Source organism: Trichomycterus rosablanca, chromosome 4 (genome assembly GCF_030014385.1).
Source record: "Trichomycterus rosablanca isolate fTriRos1 chromosome 4, fTriRos1.hap1, whole genome shotgun sequence".
Lineage (NCBI taxonomy): Eukaryota > Metazoa > Chordata > Actinopteri > Siluriformes > Trichomycteridae > Trichomycterus > Trichomycterus rosablanca.
Window position 1 is genome coordinate 4,254,114 of NC_085991.1, and position 22,840 is coordinate 4,276,953.

A 22,840-nucleotide genomic window follows, 5' to 3' on the forward strand; every position below is an offset into this window, starting at 1 on the left:
AGAAGATGACCAACTCCAACAGCAGCAATAGATGAGCGATCGTCTTTGACTTCACATCTACAAGGTGGACCAACTAGGTAGGAGTGTCTAATAGAGTGGACAGTGAGTGGACACGGTATTTAAAATTTCCAGCAGCACTGCTGTGTCTGATCCACTCATACCAGCACAACACACACTAACACACCACTACCATGTCAGTGTCACTGCAGTGCTGAGAGTGATCCACCACCTAAATAATACCTGCTCTGTGGTGGTCCTGACCATTGAAGAACAGGGTGAAAGCAGGTTTAAAAGTATGCAGAGAAACAGATGGACTACAGTCAGTAATTGTAGAACTACAAAGTGATTCTATATGGTAAGTGGAGCTGATAAAATGGACAGTGAGCGTAGAAACAAGGAGGAGGTTTTAATGTTATGGCTGGTATATTTCAACTTTTTTCAATTTTGTGGCAACAGTTGGAAATTGAGGTTTAAGGTGAAGTCTGTAAATAATACAGTGATCTCTCAACCAAGGACGGAAAGAAAAAACATAATAAAACTGTCTGCGTATGATGAGAGAAGCCTGGTCTGGTGAAAAGAACCGGTGAAAATATGAACTAAACGCTACTGGAACAAAGCGTCGTACCAACATTTTAATTCCGTCAGCAAAAAATGTTTTTGGTTGAGCGCGTAGCCACTGATGCAGCTCTGCTTGCACATCATCATCACATGAAAATCTTCTTCCCCTTAAAGCTTCTTTGAGCGTTTAAAAAGGTGGAAATTAGATGGTGCTAAATTCGGACTATAAGTGTCTCTCAGTCTTTCAGACACGACCGATCACTACTCCTCCCACCCTCACCGCTTATAACCAAAATATAAAAGTGAGGAAACTTTTTGAAGATCCCTCATAGATACTGTACTCTGCCTCCAACCTGCCTTAAAAGAGCCTGTTTTCATCGTCCACTTTTCGTTTTGCTATTTAATTTGGAAGCCTTGTTTATACGTAATTAAAAGTGAGAAGCGTAAATGACTTCTGACCTCAGAGGAATGTTGGGGAATTGGGGAAAGGTGCAGTTGGGCTTGCAGGTCTTGGCATGCTCACTGTTGCAGTGCATTCTGGAACTTAGTAGTATCGATGGTGTGTGTCCTATATACCGGCAAGTCGGATATAATTCTACTTCGGGTCGGATGTCTTGAGTTTGACGTGTCTGGCCTGGGGGCTTTCATGAATGAATGAAGCTCCTGCTCCGAATGTAGGCTCAGCCAGGATCTGTTGCTGATTACAGGAGTCTTCAGATAAAACAAGATTTCTATTAATTTTACACTTATTTATTAATTATTCTATTTATTTAATTATTCTATCTAATTATTGGGTCTCAGTGACCAGATGTACAGTATGTATGGAGGAGAAGGTCAATATTTATGTACCTAACGTGTAATTCTACCTCCACCATGCTTAACAGTACATACAGCACATACAGTTTATACAGAACTGTTAAGCATGGTGGAGGTAGCATTACACTTTAGGTTTTTTACACTCAGAACTTAATGTTCCATTTGGCAACTGCAACCTGACAAGTGTGTATTTGCTAACATGTCCTATAGGGCAGTGATTACAAGTAATTAGAAGGTTGCCAGATCAAGCCCTATCACTTCCAAGTTGCTATTGTTGAGCCCTTTACTCTCAGTTGCTCAAATTGTATTAGTCATACCTGTATTAAAGCATCTGCTAAATGCCCCAGATGCAAGCATTAACATCCCTGAAAGACGTTAGTCAGAAACGAGTGCTCGGTAACGATAAGAAGCGAGCAGAACATATGTAGCTGCCAGAGCTGAGCAGATGGGCTTTTTCTGTTCCCTGGCATCAGCCCAGCACAGCAGAGCTTCTTTCACTTAAGTACATCCTCGAGATGCAACGAACGGCGCTATCAGACCTACCAGAGAGGAGAAATGTTCAAATTAATTAAATCCAGGCAGCGGGCGTCTTCAGAACTCACGTCCTTCAGGAGGCAGACCTGCTGCAGCTGATGCTCTGACATTTTTCTTAAGCTGTGCTAATGTTATGGCTCATGATAATGAGAGAAGAAGCCCTGGCAGAATTAAAACGGAGCTTATTAAAGGAACAGATCAGTCAGACATAAAAAAATAGACATTTATTTCTATACAGCATGTTTAGGATCTAAAGATTTTTTTACTTGCTTTACTGCTTGTTAATATTTATGGTTGACTGCTCCTGGAACAGTGGTCTCTTTGCCAAGAACAGAATCAGCCCCTCTCAGGGGTAAAGATTTGTCACCATGATTAGAGCTGCCAGGAATTAGAGGCTGTGAAATCACAGATGTTACTGTCCACAGTCAAGCAAGCTTCTTATTATCATGGTCATGCAAGAAAGAAGCTTCTGCTTTAAATGTCTGAATGAGAGCTGTATGGAGGAGAAATGGTAAGCCATTCAGACCCAACAATACTGTACCTAGTGTCAAGCATGTTGGTGGTGTTATTATGATCTTGGGCTGTTTTCTTGCCAGTGAAACAGGTGCATTGGAGCAAATAAGGGCGATTATCTTGAAATTGTATGTAGTTGGTGTTCTAGTAAGACAATGACCTAAACAGAAGTTGAGCCTCTTATTTAACATTGTGGACCCATGTCATTAGGTCTGTCCGAAAAACCTTGCTCTCTCTCTACATAGGCGCATTTTACATCATCCTACACTCCCGAGAAGAGGGCGTGTCTAAATTCTTAGATTCCTTAAAATGCTCCTACTGAGGTGCCTTAATTCTGAGTGATAATCTGACTGAATAACGAGGGAGCTTCTGATGCTTCCTTAGTGCTGAAGGTAATCCCAGCATTCAGTGCGGAACAACTTTTCGAATGTATATAAATAATCATTCAGTTTTAATTTGTATAAAGGTGCACAAGTGTCGTTTATTTGCAAATTTAGGCTAGTCAGGGACAGTTTAACCGTTTATGAGTTCCATGTGTTATTAGAATCCGCTCTACTGAGGCAGGTAGGCAGTAGGCAGCAAAGCAGCCTACTAGGTTTTTGACTCCTAATAGGTCTTTATGTCTGTTAGCTAAAGATATAGCTAAAATACATGACCTTTAATTAGGAGGGGCGTCAATGTACTTTTTATTACCAACCTTTTTGTGTCATGAACAGCTAAGAACATCTTACTGTTATTGCTATGTGCCAATCTCTCACTGGTGTGGTATCAGTAATGGAATACCTGTTTCACAGCAGCTCTCTTCACACATTTCCAGCTTCTCGGCAGACTGACAGGAGCGTCGAGTACCTCCGTATACTAATTTGAGCAGTGCAGTGGGTGGAAACCATGACCCGGAGATGCGTGGGGTTTTATTTAAACGTCCATGGGAGGCTCCACCTGCACACAGACTCCCACTGGGATCTCATCCCACTAAACGCATGTAAGTTATGGGTTATTCATGTTGACATTCCTTCTCCTCTGACACACGTCACATGTCCAAGCTCCCACAGGACTCATTAGTGGTGCAGCAGGAGGATCTCGACCTCTCTACTGCAGAACCAAATCAAGTCTAAAAGCAATTACAGAAACAATTAATGCAACGGTTCTCTTAACGTGTATTTTGTAAGTAAGATCGCTTGTATGAAAATGAAACCAGGTTTAAATGAGACGTTATTCTGTAATAATAAAGGTGCAAAGAACCTTTCGTTGAAGTTAGGCCGCTGAAGTTTCTTTACATTAAACCCATGCTGGAACGAAAAAGAGCCTTCCACAATGTGTAAAGAGGGGTGTCCACATACTTTTGGCCAAACAGTGTACATAACGATTGCACTAAATAGAGCTAAAGAAGCCACAACCAAACAGCCTCTGCAGTTATGTTTTTGACCAGTTTCTCTACACTGTATTAGGGCTGGCTCGATACCACTTTTTTACGTCTGATACCGATACCGATACTGCAAATTGAGTATCTGCCGATACCGATACCAATCCGATACTGTCATTTCTCCTCTCAAACAGCAAAGCAATAATAATAGTAATAATGCACCATGGTTAAACTAGCTATTTAAATAACAATGCTCAGACTGTGAAGATGTGGATGTCAATCAAACGCGATGGACCAATTAGAATTGACGGAGAGTTTGGATGAGATTTTTCGTTAAAGTTCTGTCACGTTTTTAGATGATTAAAAACCAAAGCGTGCTTATTTAAAAACCTGCTGGATTTTGTAGAGGACGTCTGTGGCTAAACGGGAAACGGTGTAGTTTGTTTTATTTCATAACACTAATGGATTTATCGTAGATGTGATGTGAGATCCAAGCTGGGACAAGATTTTTATTTATTTTTTATTGTGTGTAAACAGTGTTTGTGGCTTAAGTAGATCAGTGTATTTGAATTACTTATATATACTGTATATATATATATTTTTTTTTTTTTTTTTTTTTTTTTTTTTTTATGCATTGTCTCCTTTTTTTCTCCATTTTTAGCGTGTCCAATTGCCAATTGCCCGATTGCACACACCCTGAGAGCACTCTTTTCTCATCTCTGTGCAGGCACCATCAATCAGCCAGCAGAGGTCGTAATTGCACCAGTCATGCATCCGGCTTACTCCCGCTCATATCTGAACAACAGGCCAATTGTTGTTCATGTGGCCGCTCAGCCTCAGACGGTAGGCAGAGCTGGTGTATTTGAATTTCTGAATGGCCTTATTTACATTAAGTGTTATTTACATTAAGCTGTTTACATTTCGATATCCGATCCAGTGATTTGGGCCAATATCGGACCGATACGGATACAACGTATCGGGTCGGTGACAGCCCTATGCTGTATGTAAACTTTTGACCCCTGACAGTACAATTCTGCACATCTAGAGAAAGTCGTCCAATAAAAGAACATAAAAATCCACATAAAAATGATCCAGGGTTGTCGGATGGGTCCTGATAAAAGGCCGGATTCGCACGGCGCCTGAGCGGAGCTGTGAAATGAGATCCAGAGAACTAGACGTGGCCTCATTTTCATCTGAGCGTGCATAATTTTTAGGTCCGCACTTAAGGCACTAAAACAGAAGGTGAAGCAGCGTGAAATGTGCACCACACCTCATCTCCGTGCTCCAATCGCATTCCTGTTGAACGAACGGCCACTAAATCCTTTGCTGGCCAAACTCCATTTCACGCCTGGGCGCGTACGATGGCATCGGGCGCAGCAGCGCAGCACAATTAGGACAATTAGATTATTTTATACCCCCCAGCTACGTTGTTCCTGTTGCTCTGTGACGTCTTTTTATGTTTTTATAGCGATACAAGTGCAGGATTCATTTCCTAATTGCAGGTTTTTTCATCTGAATGATGGTCAGTGTAACTGTTAGTGGGCTGGATTCCTGTCTTCGGTCACTGTCCATCAGGGGTTCTAAACGCTGTTTGTGCATCGGTGTGTATTTACCTCAGCTTCGTCCCATCAACAGTTAGTAATTGTATACCCAACAGAGTTCATCTGAATAGTAGGTGGTGATTATAAAAAAAATCAGTTAATGGTGTTTCTAATAAAGCGCTCGGGCACTTAAATTTACAAATGATGCCTGTCTTTATTTTCTTAGCTGAAGAGATAAAATGTTTTCGTAATACACCGATCAGGCATAACATTATGACCACCTGCCTAATATTGTGTTGGTCCCCCTTTTGCTGCCAAAACAGCCCTGCAACTCTGATGCTCTGTGTATTCTGACACCTTTCTATCAGAACCAGCATTAACTTCTTTAGAAATTTTAGCTACAGTAGCTCATCTGTTGGATCGGACCACACAGGCCAGCCTTCGCTCCCCACGTGCATCAATGACCCTGTCATCGGTTCACCACTGTTCCTTCCTTGAACCTCTTTTGATAGATACTAACCACCAGTTTTGGAGATGCTCTGACCCAGTCGTCTAGCCATCACATTTTGGCCCCTGTCAAACTCGCTCAAATCCTCACACTCGCCCATTTTTCCTGCTTCTAACATCAACTTTGAGGATAAAATGTTCAATTGGTGACTAATATATCCCCCCACTAACAGGTGCCATGATGAAGAGATAATCAGTGTTTTTCACTTCACCTGTCAGTGGTCATAATGTTATGTCTGGTCAGTATATGTCGTGGTACCATTTGCAGAGAAGCAGCCCCCTATCATGATGCTCCCACTGTCACACTTCACTGTTGGTCTGGTCCATTCTTTGTGTAAACATGAATCTGAATTATTCATTGCTTATTTTTTACTGTGTAATTGCTGTTCCTGCTGCTTTCAGGCTGATCTGTCTATTCTGTGTATTATGAGCTCTCTGGAAACCAATATTCGATAACTAATGCTGTCTCAGGCTCCTTGCTTCTTCAGATTCTTCTTCTGACTGCTGCAAAGAGACTACACTAACGACCTTGTTGGCAAACCCTACAAAAATAACCAAATGAATAAAAGATGCACTGTGTGTAACATTAAAGCTGACCGACACCCAGCTTGGATTTTTAATTGATGGGCAAAATGTTCCAACCCAGATGTGAAGTCTAGTTAGTTTTTATATTTTATGGAATTCCAAGGAAAAACTCTAAAACTGGGCACATAATGTGCACTCCTGAGCATTTTAATAGGTACACCTATCTGTTAAGTACATGTATTGATTATTTAATAAGCTACACTTATCATATGGATGACATTTGTGGGTAAACAATTATGCACTCATAGCACTACAACACATGCAACCTTGTCATTACCAGAGTAGTTTGATTACAGTGCTGAGTTTCCTTAAATTGATAAATAGATGGTTTACAGTCAGTAATTGTATGTTAAGACAGTTTATCTGTATAGTAGATAATCAAAGAACCAGATAGTTCTTCCTAATAAAGTGCTTGGTGAGTGAATATAGGATGGACATTATAATGGAAACCTTAACAATATATTGGGCCAGCACGGTGGCTCGGTGGGTAACACTGTCGCCTCACAGCAAGAAGGTTCTGGGTTCGATTCCCAGGTGGAGGGTTTGATTCACACATTGGTTACATTCATGACAGGACAGGTAGTTACAGGTTACACAAGATTCATCAGTTCAAGTTTAATATCAAACACAGTCATAGATGATTTTGTATCTCCAATTCACCTCACTTGCACGACTTTGGACTGTGAAAGGAAACCGGAGCTCCTGGAGGAAACCCATACAGACACAGGGAGAACATGCAAACTACACACAGAAAGGACCTGGAAAGCTCCATCTGGGAATCTAACCCAGGACCTTCTTGCTGTGAGGAGGCAGTGCTACCCACCGAGCCACCGTGCCGCCCGTGTGTTGTATAAAACAGCCAATATTCATAAAGATCCTTAAGTAAAAGGTGTGGCTAGAAGTATGTGTACGATTAATAAGCTCAGGTGACTCAGGCACACCCATTGGGAACAGGTGTATGCTTCCAACTCGGGATGAATTGGAACGTTGACTGTGAGTCAGGCATTTTCACATCAGTGCCTGACCTTGCACTTGCAGTGTGCTTTTGATTGAATGGGAGAAAATTCCTACAGACACACTCCAAAATCTTGTAGTCCGAGTACACAAACTTTTAGTTATAGGATGTCAAAGAAGCTGATGTTCATTTAGACGTCCACATACTTTTGATAAAACAGTTTATTTTTAAACTGATGAAAGCACATATGGCTGTGTTCTAAATGAAGGTAAATGACGGCTTTCTTTAAAATTAGACGCGTCATCTCAGAGTCATGCTGCTTGTCAAATGGAGAAGCAGAAAATCGCAGAGAGATTCGTATTGTTCCCATCAGCACGGTGGAGGACAGGAAGTGGTGACAGGCTGTGAAAATAAGACTAGACATCTGAATTAAAATAAGCATTAACTACTCCTGTCAAAATACTAAATCACACAGCAGGTGTGAAAAAGTAATTGCCCCATTTTGGACTGACATTGTTATTAAGAATTTATTACAATGAATAATTTAGATGTTTAATTAAAACAGTGAATTAAAAACTGTGAATTTACACACCTGTTACAATACACATTAAGGTTTAAAGCTTAAACTCAATAATTTGAGGACTGTCCACATACTTTTGGTCATTTAGTGTATTATTACTTTCATTGACTGGAGCACTGTTTCCTTTTCAGCATTGACATAAAGGTGTTTGGAGGTTCCAACAACACTGCTGCACCTGCTACACTTACACAACACACACTAGCATGTCATTTCATTTCTATGAAGTGTCACTTGAGAATGTTGAGAATCATCCACTAAATGATCCAAATAATATCTGGTCATAAGGGGGAGTGTCAAAGTGCACAGAGCAACAGTCGAGCTACAGTCAGTCTTTGTATACCAACATAGTGCATCTAACTGGTAGGAGTAGCTCATACATTGACCAATTAATGTATTGGGAAAGCCCTAAGCAACAGTTTAGGGAAGGCCCTTTCCAAGTCCAGCATTAGTGGATCTCTGTTAAGACATGAAGAAAAACTCCAGTGTCCAGCACAGAGCCCTGACCTCAGCCTCACTTAACAGCTGTGGAATGAATCGGAACATCAACTGAGGTTTTCTTGACCGATCAGTGCCCAGCCATACAAATACTCTTTTGACTGAAAGGGCACATATTTCCACAGACATACTTTAAAGTCTTGTAAGAAGCCTTCCTGTAAAAAGATCACATACAGGTCACTCTATTTTAATTCAAATTCCGACAAGCTCATGATCAGGAGTCCAAATACATTTGACCATATATCGTACAAGACAGGTGAAGCTAATAAAGTTTTACAAAGGAACAGACTCCTCCACGAGCCCACCTCTTCCATGCTGCCCACGTAGCCGAAGTGCGAAGCCTCGACGCCGGAGGTGAGAAGCAGCCTGGCTTTTATTTATTAATCACGTTACACTAATTCAGAGCGCTCGGCCCGTCATAGTCACGCCTACGGCATGGACCAGAGCCATATCAAATATGCAGCAACGCGTTCAAAGCCAGACCCGCGCCGGTAAACCCTCAGACGGACTCCGCGGCCTCAATTCCTCTCACATGCCACTGTCAATCAAAATAAACCCGCTCGTCAGAGGCACGAAATCAATATCCCCAATAAAACAGCAGCAACAAGGTGCATCACATTTCTTTCCACCTGACAGCGCGGTATGATGGAGGGTGCTCTGTAATCCAATCAGCTTCAGACTTACCGGAAAGCTCAGGAAAGATGGATAAAAAGGTTGTGAAAAATGTCTTTGTGATTAATCATCTTAATACTCTGTCTGACAATTATTACTGTTCCTGCATTTACTCTTCGTCTGACCTCCTACTGTCAGCTGTAACAGAGTCGCCTCCGAGTGAGACGCCAGACACTGTTCAGTCACTTAGAGGATAACCCAAAAAAAATAATAACGACAAATTTATTATTCTTTTTGTTTATGCATTTTCTCCCCTTTTTTCCCCAACTTTAGCGTATCCAGTTACCCAGTTGCATTATGCTTTTTCTCTACTGATGTAGATCTCCACCCTGGTTGAGAAGAGCCGAGACTGACACACGCCCCCTCCGACACGTGTGCAGTAGTCGACCGCATCTTTTCACCTGCACAAAGCGAGTTCATCTGTGGATCAGCTTTTTGTGTACGGAGAGCCACACCCTGATCGACGCATTATCCCGCGAATCTGTACAGACGCCACAAATATAATATATATAACAAGGGCCCGACTAAATTCATGGGAAAATGTCATTAAATTACACTCATAAATTGAATGATAGAATGAATAGAAGCTAAAATATACAGTACAGCCTACCCTAATGGTAGAATGTAAACCTAGAACATCCAGCGACGGTCTCAAGTATGAAAATTCTTGTCCGTGTTTTGACCCCCTTCCTCTGCATCCACAGAATTGGTTGGGAGTTTTCCAAACTCAGTTACCTGAGTCATGCTTTAGCTGCTTTACACTTTACGACATCTTGGACATTTTGACTTAGGGATTCCTAACTGAATTGCCGTAGGATTGCTAGGATGCCTCATAGTGAGAACCAGTAAACGTGAAACCCTTAAATGCTAAGCGAATGAAAAATGTTAAATCACTAAACACAAGGCTCATATCACGGCCCGTGATGCGATTTTCATGGCCTTGAATTAGGTAGGGCCTTAGATATAATATATAATATTTATATATATATATATATATATATATATATATATAAAATAAACAGCCAAACAAACAACTTAGAAAAAAATAAAGAGACTCGAGGATGATGATGACAGAGTGCTAATGACGGACCAGCTGTGCCATCTGTTATAGGTAAAGGTGTTGAAAACTCACCATAAGCACAACAGAAAAAACCAGCAGAGAGAGGGCAGATGTAGCTTAAAGCTTAAAGTACTGGACTAGTAATCAGAAGGTTACCGGTACAAGCCCCACCACTGCCAGGTTGCTACTGTTGGACCCTTAAGCAAGACCCCTAACTCTCAATTGCTTAGACTGTATACTGTCACAACTGTCAGTCGATTTGGATAAAAGCGTAAATGTAAATGAGAAACTTGAAAAAAGAAACATAAAGACCCCAAAAAAAACAAAGAACGACTGGGTGTAACTCAACCAGCTATTCAGTCCAAGTTACAATCCTAAAGGGGCGACACAGTGGCTCGGTGGGTAGCACTGTTGCCTCACAGCAAGAAGGTTCTGGATTCGATCCCCAGGTGGGGCAGTCCGGGTCCTTTCTGCGTGGGTTTCCTCCCACAGTCCAAAGACAAAATTGTCCATGACTGTGTTTGACATTAAACTTGTGACCTGATGAATCTTAAGTAGGCAGTAAGTACCTGTCCTGTCATTAATGTATCCAAAGTGAGTCAAACATGACGTTAAAATCCTAATAAATAAATAAATAATAACAATCCTAAAGCTTTTTGATAAAGGGGGAATTCAGAATTCAGTGACCGGAGAGCTCGAGAAGCTGCTACAGCAATCATAAAGAAAAGTGAGAAGGAAGAAGCCATGGCAACTGGAGAGACCAAAAGCCGCTACTGTGTACTGCTGTCCTTGGAAATTAAAGAGAGAGTTAGCAGAGGAGCTGGAGATGCATTGACTTGTACCGCCATCAGCAGCTAGTGTGAGCACGGCAGGTAGGGACTTTACACCAACCTAACAGTACTAAGTCTACTTCTATAATCATATACCAGAGAAAATCTATCCACTTCAATCCAGAATCTCTTCAGATCCTTCAGGCTTCTGGGTCTTAGAGGTCTGTGTGCTGTCTAATTTAGCTTTGGGTCAATGGTTAGTATGGCCATAGCAAAAGCTCGATTCTGTGCTTATAGGAATATTTTCATATGAATTTGCATATATGTGTTGGATAAGTGTTCATAATTGGATTATCTCCTGGTACTTTATGGAATTTGTGATGCTTTTAATCCTTGCAATATTTCCAGGATTTTTGGGGAAAATGGGGGCAGCCAAATATAAATATACTCAGATATTCACAAAACAGTGGAGGCTGTTATTGCAGCAAATATGGATGGGGCTCTATAGTTCTATACAGTAATGCCCATGGTTTTAGAACACGATGTCCAACAAGACCAGGAGTCCACATACTAATGGCTACATCATTCATTCATTCATTTTCTTATCCGCTTATCCAATTAGGGTCGTGGGGGGGTGCTGGAGCCTATACCAGCTTTTCAATGGGCACAAGGCACACAGTAACACCCTGTACGGGAAGCCAGTCCATTGCAGACACACACACATACACACACACTCATACACATACACACACCCATTCACTTATAGGGCAATTCAGTGTCTCCAATTAACCTGACTGCATGTTTTCGGACTGTGGGAGAAAACCGGAGCTCCTGGAAGAAACGCAGACACGGGGAGAACATGAAAACTCCACACAGAAAGGACCCGGACCGCCCCGCCTGGGGATCGAACCCAAGACCTTCTTGCTGTGAGGCCACAGTGCTACCCACTACGCATGCCTATTGGCTACATCACATAATTTTAATAACGTTTAATAAAGGTTAGATTTATTTTATATTTTCTGTCTGATTCTAAATGTAATTGACCAAGAATTGACCAAATCCATCCAAGGGGTGCCAATAATTCTGGAACTGACTGTATGTAGATTACTGAATACAATATTGATGTAAACCGCTTTTAATTAATGTTGACATTTTAACTTTCCAGTCATTGTTCAATTGCTCAAAATCCTAATTGGTTATTGACTGCACTGCCAATGATGATCCAGATAAATGAGCATGTGGGAAAAAAAGCTGGAAATCCAGTAGCAATCCCATCAGGCACAGTTCTGTGCCTTTAAAAAAGTATTCACCCCCTTAAAACACTTTCACAGTAATAATGAACATAAAAATTTACACTAGCAGCATGTAGCAGACGCTCCTATCCAGAGCGACTTACAGAAGAACTTCCTCAGTAAGCATTTCCTTACTCTAAGTAAGATACAGCTGCTAGAACCCTGTTAGAACAAAGACTTAAGAACAGCATACATTCTCTTTGAAAAAATTAAAATATAGACTATTTTTTACTGTATCTTCGAGGTTTACTTCCGTTTTTTGTTGAGCGATAGTCAAACACAGTTCAAGAACACGACTAAAGAGTTTTGCTGCACGGCTTCGGGAATGGACTGAAACCACCGCAGGGGCTCAAAGAGGGGCTAAACGTCTTGGCTGCGCTACCTGTCAGACGTTTCCAGTAACCCCAAGCTGTGAAGAGATTTCTGTAGATCGAGGAGGCAGAGCTGTCTGTAATATTACAGCCTTCAATAAAGCCCTTAGCAACTGCTCAGCTGTATGGTTCGGTTGCATTATGCTCGACTACCCTCACAGTCACGCTGGATAAAAGCCGCTGCCAAATGAATGTACAGTAATTTGAAAAGTCATTTGAAGAACCAAAAAAACAACCTACATAATATATGTAACCTACATAGCCAGAAGTATGTGGACAGTCCATTGCTAGCAGGTATAATACTGATTATATGATTGATTATATGTTTCAGTTTGCATTTAAAATGTCGAGATGTTGACGAGTTTGGTGTGGATGAACTCCAGCTCGGTGGCCTTTACACAGCCCTGATCTTAACCAAAATTGAGTTGAATTAGAATGTCACTTGCAAGTCAGGCCTTCTGGTCAAGCATCAGTGCCTGACCTTACAAATGCTCTTTTGATCGAGTGGGCCTGTATTCCCACAGACACACTGCAAACTCTTATAATTATATGGAATTTTATCCTTATTATTGTTCATGATATGGACATTTATGTGCATGAGGTGTTAAGGTATCCACATATGTTATATGGCCAAAAGTATTTGGACACACGTCATATCAAAAACAAATGAAACAGAGTTACCGTTATGTGATCTTTTTAGATAAAACAGCCACTCTTCTGAGAAGACTTCTCACAAGACTTAAAAGTATGTCTGTGGGAATTTGTGCCCTGTCAGTCAAAAGAGCATTTGTATGGCTGGGCACTGATGTTGGTCAAGAAAGCCTCAGTTGATGTTCCAGATTTATTGTTCATAATTTTGGAATAAGGGGTCCTACGTGTTTATGTTTAGGTATCCACATACGTTATACAGCCAAAAGTATTTGGACACGTGAACATGAGCTTGTTGGACATCCCATTTAAAAACCAAACAGTATTAAAACAGAGTGACCTTTGTGTGATCTTTTCAGGTAGAATAACAGCCGCTCTTGTGAAAAGACTTCTCACGAGACTTAAAAGTATGTCTGTGGGAATTTGTGCCCATTCAGTCAAAATAGCTTTGTATGGCTGAGCACTGATGTTGGTTGATTCAGAAAGCCTCAGTTGATGTTCTGGTTCATTTTAAAGCTGTTAAGTGGGGCTGGGGCCTTAATAAAGCTTGCTTTTGTACACAGAGGTAAAATCATGCATGAACAGAAAAGGGCCTTCCCTAAACTGTTGCTGAAAAGTTTCTCACAGCAATAAATCTTGTAGAGTATCTTATTTATTTATTAAACTTGACAAATAAATATTTAATCCTTTGCACATCTGCTGTTCGCCATCACTGAATTTCACAACAGTTTTGAGTAAACAAACTGGGTCACTTGTATCTGTTTGTTCTTTCTGCTGTACACCTTGCACTGATGCAACACAGACGCTTAAACATAATCACACTCAGAAATATATAAATGGTCTTAATAAATTACAAAACAAAACATCATCTAAAATGCACTGTGGACAGGTAGACAGACTTCTTTTTAAAGTGGGGCTAGCTATGATACCTTACAGCAGGAAGACATGTTTACACCTCATGGCTGGGAATTACTAAATGTGCTAACATAGGTTGCTGTTTTTTAAGTTAGTATGCTCATTCCTGGTTCATTGCTAATGTAAGACTAAATGTGGTATTGCACAGCAACAAGATACGTTTACACAAGGTGTTTGGGAATGGTTGATACTAGGGTAGTGATAGCCTAGTGGTTAAGCTATTGGGACTAAAGATTAGCAGGTTGTTGGTTCAAGCGCCACCACTGCCAGTTTATCAATGTTTAGCCTCTGAATAAGGCCCTTGACCTTATTTCCATGCATTGTATTTAGTCACAATTGTAATTCAGTTTGAAAAATAATGCCTGCTAAATGCTGTAGATGTTAGCTTGCTGATTTGTAGCTTCTTCCTAAAGTGAAACTAGCTTTGGTATCCTGCAGCAACAAGACATGTTGACATAGCATGGTTGGTAATAGGTGGGCAGTTGTAGCCTAGTGATTAAAATACTGGACAATACTGGACAAGTAATCCTAAAGTTCAAGCCTGGTTTATGCCCCACCACTGCCAGGTTGCCACTGTTGGGCCCTTAAGCAAGGTCCTTAACCCTAAATTGCTTAGACTGTATACTGTCACAGTACTGTAAGTTTCCGTCTGCTAAATGGAGTAAATGTGAAATTCTATCCTTTTTGCCAATTGTTAAGTTTAACAATTTTCTTATTACAGTTAGTCTAATTCTGGAAGGTTAGCATGCTCCGTAGGTAATTGCCTTCAGCAATAAGACAGATTTACAATGAATGGCTAGGAGAAGCAGTCTATTACTAAATATAACATGATAAACTATTTAGATTATTCTTCAGTTTGTAGAATAATTCTGGTTGGTTAGCATGTTAATTCTTGGTTTGTTTACAAAGTACCTATCCTGCAGCAACAAGACATGTCAGATGTCAGGGCTCTACGCAGGCCTTTGGAATACCTCGCCTTGTGCACAGGGATACAGTCATGCTGGACCAGAATGTGTTGGCACAATGATTGTGGCTAAAAAAACAAACAAAGTAATAATTAGTATTTGTCTGCACACTTTCAGCCATGTAGTGTATAAACCGTTCTTTAATGGCATGTTAATTAATCACAAATCTATGTAAATAATAAATGTGCATAAACACATCAGCTCATCCTCTAGCAATTACTTTGTCTGGTTAGTTATGGCTCAGTTTTGCGTCTGTGACAGGTAAATCAGACTGAAGCATTAATCAGACCTTCCTCTGCCACCCTCCGTCAGCTGAGTCAGACGAGTCCTCCATTATTGATCAAACCAAACTCATCCGGCAGCCACAACACTTTTGTTTTCCACACTCAGGACATTCTCAGCAGAATTCACAGGGGGTAGGATTCTGCATCAAATGCTAATGCTGGGCCAGCATACTGCACAAAAATTTAAAAAAACACGCGTTCCATTCCAAGTCACATAAGTAACAGACATTGCAACCACATAACTTTCAGGTCTGGATTTTACAATTTCACGGCACACCAAACTTAATTAAATTGCTCATGTGGACAAAGTGAGGTACATAAAAACATGATTTAATGAGTTTGGTGAAGGAACTGCTTGACCTTAACCCCATTATAAAACTCAGGGATGAACTGGAACCTTGAATGTAAGTCAGACCTTCTCGTCCAGCGTCAGTGCCTGACCTAACAAATGCTCTTTCGACTGAAAGATTTCCCATATACTTTATAGAATAGAATAGACTGCCTTTATTTGCCATATGTACATATACATGTGTACAGTACAATTAAATTCTTTTTTCGCATATCCATGCCTGTTTAGAAGTTGGGGTCAGAGCGCAGGGTCAGCTATTGTACGGCACCCCTGGAGACAAGAGGGTTAAGGGCCTTGCTCAAGGACCCAACAGTGGCTGCATAGAAAGCCTTGCCAAAAAGGTGAAGGCTGTAATAACCCTAATGATTGGGGGGAGAAACGTACAAATGGCCAAGATTTTGGTATACGAATTTGGCAAGCTTGTCGTCAGGTGTTTACATACTTTTGGCCATATAGACTACAAATGATTTCACTCAAATGTAACAACATGGTTTATAATAACTAAAACATCTAAACGAGCTCTGAATCTTTGTGTGTGAATCTTTTAGAGACAGTTTAGCTTGCTAGACTCAGCAGCCAACAAACTACCAAAGTATAAACCCTAAATTGAATTTGGGATGTTACAATGCATTTATGAAGCTTGTAGGACCAAAATGAATTCCTAGTTAGAAATTAGAAATATTAAAAATGCTAAGTCGAGGCTAAATGTTCACAATCTGACCACTTTCAAGTTCTAGAGTTACAGAGACTTGGGGAAATGCTAGTTTTGTGGTTTTGTTGTTGGTTGTTCTGGACAAACAAACCCATTTATTGGCTTTTATTGTCTTGAAAGTGTGAACAACTACAGTTTATTTCATTTATCAACAACTAACGACGGTTTGTTATGTTTCTAGAGTTTATGCTACTACTCCGACACTTGAGCTGTTGCTGAGTAGTATTGTCTTGTTGTGCCATCTAGAGGTTCAAAATCAAACTAAATGTAATATATGCACATAAATCACTTACACTGCAAATTATATTTCCAATATTTCTTATAAAATATATAAAACACGCGCAATTTATTGAAAAAAATATTATACCGTTTATTTATTAGGATTTTAACGTCATGTTTTACACTTTGTTCTACAATTCATGACAGGAACGTTAGTTACTGATTACACAAGATTCATCAGGTCACAAGGTTATATCGAACACAGTCATGGACAATTTTGTATCTCCAATTCACCTCACTTGCACGTCTTGGGACTGTGGGAGGAAACCGGAGCACCCGGAGTAAACCCACGCAGACACGGGAAGAACATGCAAACTCCACACAGAAAGGACCCGGACCGCCCCACCTGGGGATCAAACCCAGGACCTTCTAGCTGTGAGGCGACAGTGCTATTTACTTAGCCACCGTGCTGCCCCCTTGTTGAAACATAAAGTCTAAAAGCTAAATGCTACAATCCAAGTCCAAGTCCAATTTTATACACAGCAGTGCCACACAGAATCAGTTTTTGTTTGATTTGCATTATAGCTACACTAAAGCAGTTTTTAAAAACAGACCATGTCCTGGGTGAGTGACTGGACGTTTGTAGTGTGACGGGGCTTTAAGGAAATTCAATTGAGTACATTTAATGTATCACTAGTTCTGTGTTTTTGTTGGCTAGAGGTAATAGTATTTCAAGTTTTGACTAGTTAGTAGTCAGGCACATAATTAGAACCCTGTTCTTGACTAACTAGCACAATTACTGGCTTTTACTACAGTAAAGTTCATCTATAAATGACCAACAATGATTCTGTAATGATGCTGGTACTCAATGCCAGTTCTGTTTGTCTTTGGTGCCACCTAGAGGTTCAAAATCAAATCAACTATAAAACATACAGAAATCCCATACACAATGCAAATAATATATCAAATATTCAAATATGTGTATTAAAAATATAAAATACATGTACACTCATGCAATTTATTTATTTTCTTTTTGTTAATGTAGATAAATGTCCAGCAAAAGTTTGAGTCTGAACCGTCACAGCAACTAAACTGGAAAGGGAAGGAGGGCACAAGTTAGACAGAAAACACAATTAAAATACACCATAAATTTGTAATCAAAAGGTTTAGATACAATTCTTGGACAAAATTTAGATATTTTAGTATACATGTACACAAAGTTTTATACACTGGAAGTTTGTTGGCTGCCTTGTCTGTCTGAGTTGCATTAGCAAGCTAAGCTAAGCTAACTCTGTTTTTAACTTTGATAACTAACAAGTAATACAAGGCCAGGTCATAAAGTCAAATAACTTCTAAAAAACTATCTAAACCATTAAATTCTAAATTAATAAGTATATTGCTGGGGTTTTGCCACCCAAGCATCTTTTCAGGAAATCAACAAACATTTATGAAATATTTATTAGGCTTTTAACGCCATGTTTTACACTTTGGTTCCATTCATGACAGAAACGCTATTACACGATTTATCAGTTCAAGTTTAATCTCAAACACAGTCATGGACAATTTTGTATCTTCAATTCACCTCATTTGCACGTCGACTGGGAGGAAACCGGAGCACCCGGATGAAACCCACGCAGAACATGCAAACTCTACACAGAAAGGACCCATTCCGCCCCACCTGGGGATCGAACCCAGGACCTTCTTGCTGTGAGGCGACAGTGCTATCCACTGAGTCACTGTGAACTTAAATAACTTTAATTTTAATGACAATAAAAAGGATCAAAATAACCAGGACGTACTGTACATGATCTTATCTTATCAAGTGTAGTTTTGACTTCAATAGTGAGTTAAATGTGGTACTTACACAAGAAGAAACTTCCTGCTCAACTGTTATTCTGGTTGTTTTAAAAAAACATGAAGTCCTGGGAAAAACAAAAGTCAAAAGTTACAGACATTAAGCAACAGACATTAAACTGATGTGTTGGGGTTCTGTACGTTTTTGTATAAATCCTGCACACTTTTTTAAAAGTACACACCAGTTTGACATCTTGGCTGCAGGAAAAAGGTCTCAATCCTTTGTTTATCTCATTTTTTTCCAGTTAAATAAAAAATATATAATAATATAATATATAGAGTCTCTCATACGTACTAGTAACAGAAAGCCATACAAACTCTATTTAAATCAGGGCAGGAGTGTGGGAATCATTTCCACAAGGAAATGCTGGGTGCTGGGCAGGTCCACATTCTGTAGAGGGCACCAAACCATTGCAGAATCACCAACTCACCCATCCACTAACAGTCTTATATTTAGGATTTATTTCTTACACTTAGCCAATCCACATACATGCAAATCTTGGGAGGTGAGAGTAAACCAAAGTACCTAGTGGAAACCCACATAGACATGAGATACTCCTCACAGTGACCATACAGCTATGCAGCACCCGCACTACCTTAACTAATACAAAAGGAAAATGTAGTGACCTTATGCAAAGTGTCAGTGTGCTTACAATGAGAAAACAGGCCCCAAAAAGTACAGCCTTAATCTTCACATCCAGGTCCATAGGGAACTTGATGCCGAAGTTGTCAGCCTCTGTGAAGGCTTCCTGCACGATTCCTGTCCACTGCTTACAGATCCTACCCACATTTGCTGTTTCGTCCATGGACAAAACCTGAGAAGATAAGAACAGAAACATTGACTGGTAAGGACATATCCATAACACCTGCATAACCTGCATCTTCCAGTTCTGCCAAAATGAGAAAAACACTGAACTGGACTCTCAGGATTACAAACTTTGCATAAAAATGTTTTGCAGCTTGGCTGCCTTGTTCTAAACAAAACAGGAGTTTGTTTTATAGGCAAAGCCTTTTGTAGTCAGTTCATTTTACATTACATTTACATTTTCGGCATTTAGCAGATGCTCTTATCCAGAGCGACTCACAGAAGTGCTTCCATAGTAAACATTACCTTACTCTAGTTCAAGTGGACAACCGTTCAACAACACAAATCTGCTTAAACCTGTTTGTTTTTACAGGAAATGAATAAGAGTGTTAGTAAGTAAGTACATGTCAGCTTAAGTGTTTAGTAAAGAGGTGATGAAGGTTTTTAATCATCTTTTGAAGACAGCAAGAGAATCAGATGTTCAGACAGACAGAGGAAGCTCGTTTCACCACTTGGGTGCCAGTACAGAGAAAATCCTTGATGCTGATGCTCGTCTTCCTCGAGTCCTGGATGGAGGATCAAGTCTAGCGAGACTAGTGGCTCAGAGATTGCGTGGTACAGAGCGGGCTTTGATTAGACCTTGAAGGTAGTTTGGATAGTTTATGTCTCAATTGAATGCTAATGGCCCGAGATAATGAAATGAACAAAAGAATGAACAAACGAATAAGGTCATGAGAGCCAATATTACAAATTGGGGGAAAAATGTTTTTAAAAACTTAAAACAAATCCAGTTAAGGTGGTTCAGACATCTGACAGGACCGTGACCACCCAGCCGGGAATTAAACTCAGGCACTTTTTACTGTAAGGCGACAGTGCTACCCACTACACCACCCACAATGGCAATCAGAAAGAGGTCATTACTGCTTACACTACTGTAGCTAGTACTATATTTAAATGGTTCTCAACTTTACCTCAAAGTTCACATCCGAACAACATTTACAAGCGCAGAAGGGCCCCACAATCTTCAGCACGTCCTCCTTCTTCTCATTTTGAATTGTAAATTTGGGCAAGAAAGGATGCCATTTCTGAACCACGTATCCTATCGGCGTGCCTGGTGGAGACTGAACCTCGAGCTAAACATAAAAAAAAAAAAGTTTTTAGTTAAAGCAACCTGAACCACATGTTATAAAAATAGCACTAATCCCCAGACACGTTCTGAAATTATTTTTTCTTTTCCAGTTTTCATTATTTCCGAAACACTTTTAAAAGCTGGACTTGTCAGACCACAGCCCACATTTCCACTTCACATTAGTCTATCTCAAAATAGCCATTCTGTATCACTTCTTTGAGCCATTCTGTATCACTTCTTTGATTCTGAGTTATGACAGCATCACTTGTGGAAAGTTGCATTACAAGTTTTTGATATTTTTTACAGTTCTCAACTTTTTTGGCATGTGCTAAAAGCAACAAACTAGGAATTAGCATTTCAAGTTTACAAGAATAAATTATGTTGATAAGGTAAAATATAAAATATCTCTGTTTGTGCTGATTTCAAATTTTTGCATTTTAATTACTGTCCCAACTTTTTTTTTAATTAGGCATGTAGCAGTACCTCTTGTAGACAGCAGGGAAAACAGCAGCAACCACAGCGTAACGGTCGGGTGAGGGTCATCACCTCCTGCCCCATGTTGTCCTGCACGTGGAGGAAGAAGGAACGCATCGGCCCACAGCACATTCGGTTATAGCAGTCAGTTTCCTCAGCCACAAAGAACACCTGCTGTCCAATGGTGTTCCTCACCAGGTATTTCTTGTTGGTCTCCCATCCTATTAACACTGCACAGCACACAACACAGTTGTGTATTCATTGTGTGTACATTCAAATTAGATTTTTTTACTACTTCTGATTTAAAGTTTATAATAAACATGAGCTCTTCATGATTGTTATATACACTATATTGCCAAAAGCCTGCCTTCTTTCAGAAGCGCATTTGTGAGGTCGGACACTGATGTTGGACGAGAAGGCCTGGCTCGCAGTCTCCACTCTAATTCATCCCAAAGGTGTTCTATCAGGTTGAGGTCAGGACTCTGTGCAGGCCAGTCAAGTTCTTCCACACCAAACTCGCTCGTCCATGTCTTTAAGGACCTTGCTTTGTGCACTGATGCACAGTCATGTTGGAACAGGAAGGGGCCATCCCCAAACTGTTACCACAAAGTGGGGAGCATGAAATTGTCCAAAATCTTTTGGTATGCTGAAGCATTGAGGGTTCCATTTACTGGAACTAAGGGGCCGAGCCCAATTCCTGAAAAACAACCCCACACCATAATCCCCCCTCCACCAAACTTTACACTTGGCACAATATGGTCAGACAAGTACCGTTGTCCTGGCAACCGCCAAACTGCCAGCTCTGCCATGCAGCCACTGTTGGGCCCTTGAGCAAGGTCCTTACAAGGGGTGCCATACAATGGCTGACCCCAGCTTCCAAACAAGCTGGGATATGCAAAAAAAGAATTTCATTGTACTGTACACGTGTATGTATATATGACAAATAAAGTCTTCTGTTCTTCTAATTGCAGGCCACTGAGATTCCTCCACACTAAACCCAACATCCAATAACCTCAATGATCTTACTTTATAGTCTTGGGAATTTGGAAGCATATAATGGATGCTATATTATTGCTTTATACACCTGTTAGCAATAAGTGTTAGCAATTAGGAGTTGGTCATACAGTGTACAGTTTATTAAAATGACTTTAGCTCACCTTTAGCCATCTCTATTTTCTGGTGAATGAGCAGCTGGTCGATCTGTTCCCCAAAAAGAAAACAGTCACACATGTAAACACACATTTTAAAAGCACCATGTTTACATGTACAGTACATCAGAAGAACAAACACTCTCTACAGATGGCTAGTTTTTGAAAATCTAGAATCTATGTGTGGTGCTGACATTCTGCTAAGTCACAATTAGCTGCTACTTTCCATCCTGGTCTTCTGACGCTCATACAGTGTTACAAATGCTCATCCTCACCTGTGTTAGGTATTCTAATCCAGGTGGGCATCCGGCTGGTCTCTGAGGAGCTGGCATCATCACGAGCGCCTGAGGCGGCACATAACCTGGGACAGATGTGAAAACAGTGAGTGTAATGCAGTAAAGTATCTGTATATTTTTGCATCACACTTACTTTGTATAGATTGTCAAACAAATGTAATATAATAATAAGACGACCCGAGTAAACACAAATACAGGTTTTAATTAATCATTTACAGAAGAAAAAATGTGATCCAACTCCATCTGGCCCTGTGTAAAAAGGAATCACCCCTCCAGTCATAACTGGCTGTTTCTAGTAACTGTGAATCAATTATTCGTATTTGTCCCACTTTTCTTTGCAGAACTGCTTGAATTCAGCCATATTAGACAGCTTATGAGCATGGACTATCTGATTCAAGTCAGGGCTTTAGGGAGACCACTCCAAATCCTT

General features: G+C 40.3%; 1 protein-coding gene across 1 annotated transcript; it reads right to left on the minus strand.

Moving 5' to 3' along the window:
- Positions 1-17,461: 17,461 nt before the first annotated feature.
- Positions 17,462-22,488, minus strand: LOC134311320 (phospholipid scramblase 1-like). The gene is made up of 7 exons (XM_062992947.1): positions 22,390-22,488; positions 22,124-22,166; positions 20,976-21,196; positions 20,335-20,496; positions 19,212-19,373; positions 18,569-18,626; positions 17,462-17,796 (listed from the first exon to the last, which is right to left on the minus strand). The coding sequence occupies exons 1-6, from the start codon at positions 22,447-22,449 to the stop codon at positions 18,609-18,611; spliced, it is 666 nt and encodes a 221-aa protein (XP_062849017.1). The 5' UTR covers positions 22,450-22,488; the 3' UTR covers positions 17,462-17,796; positions 18,569-18,608.
- Between the last annotated feature and the right edge of the window lie 352 nt (positions 22,489-22,840).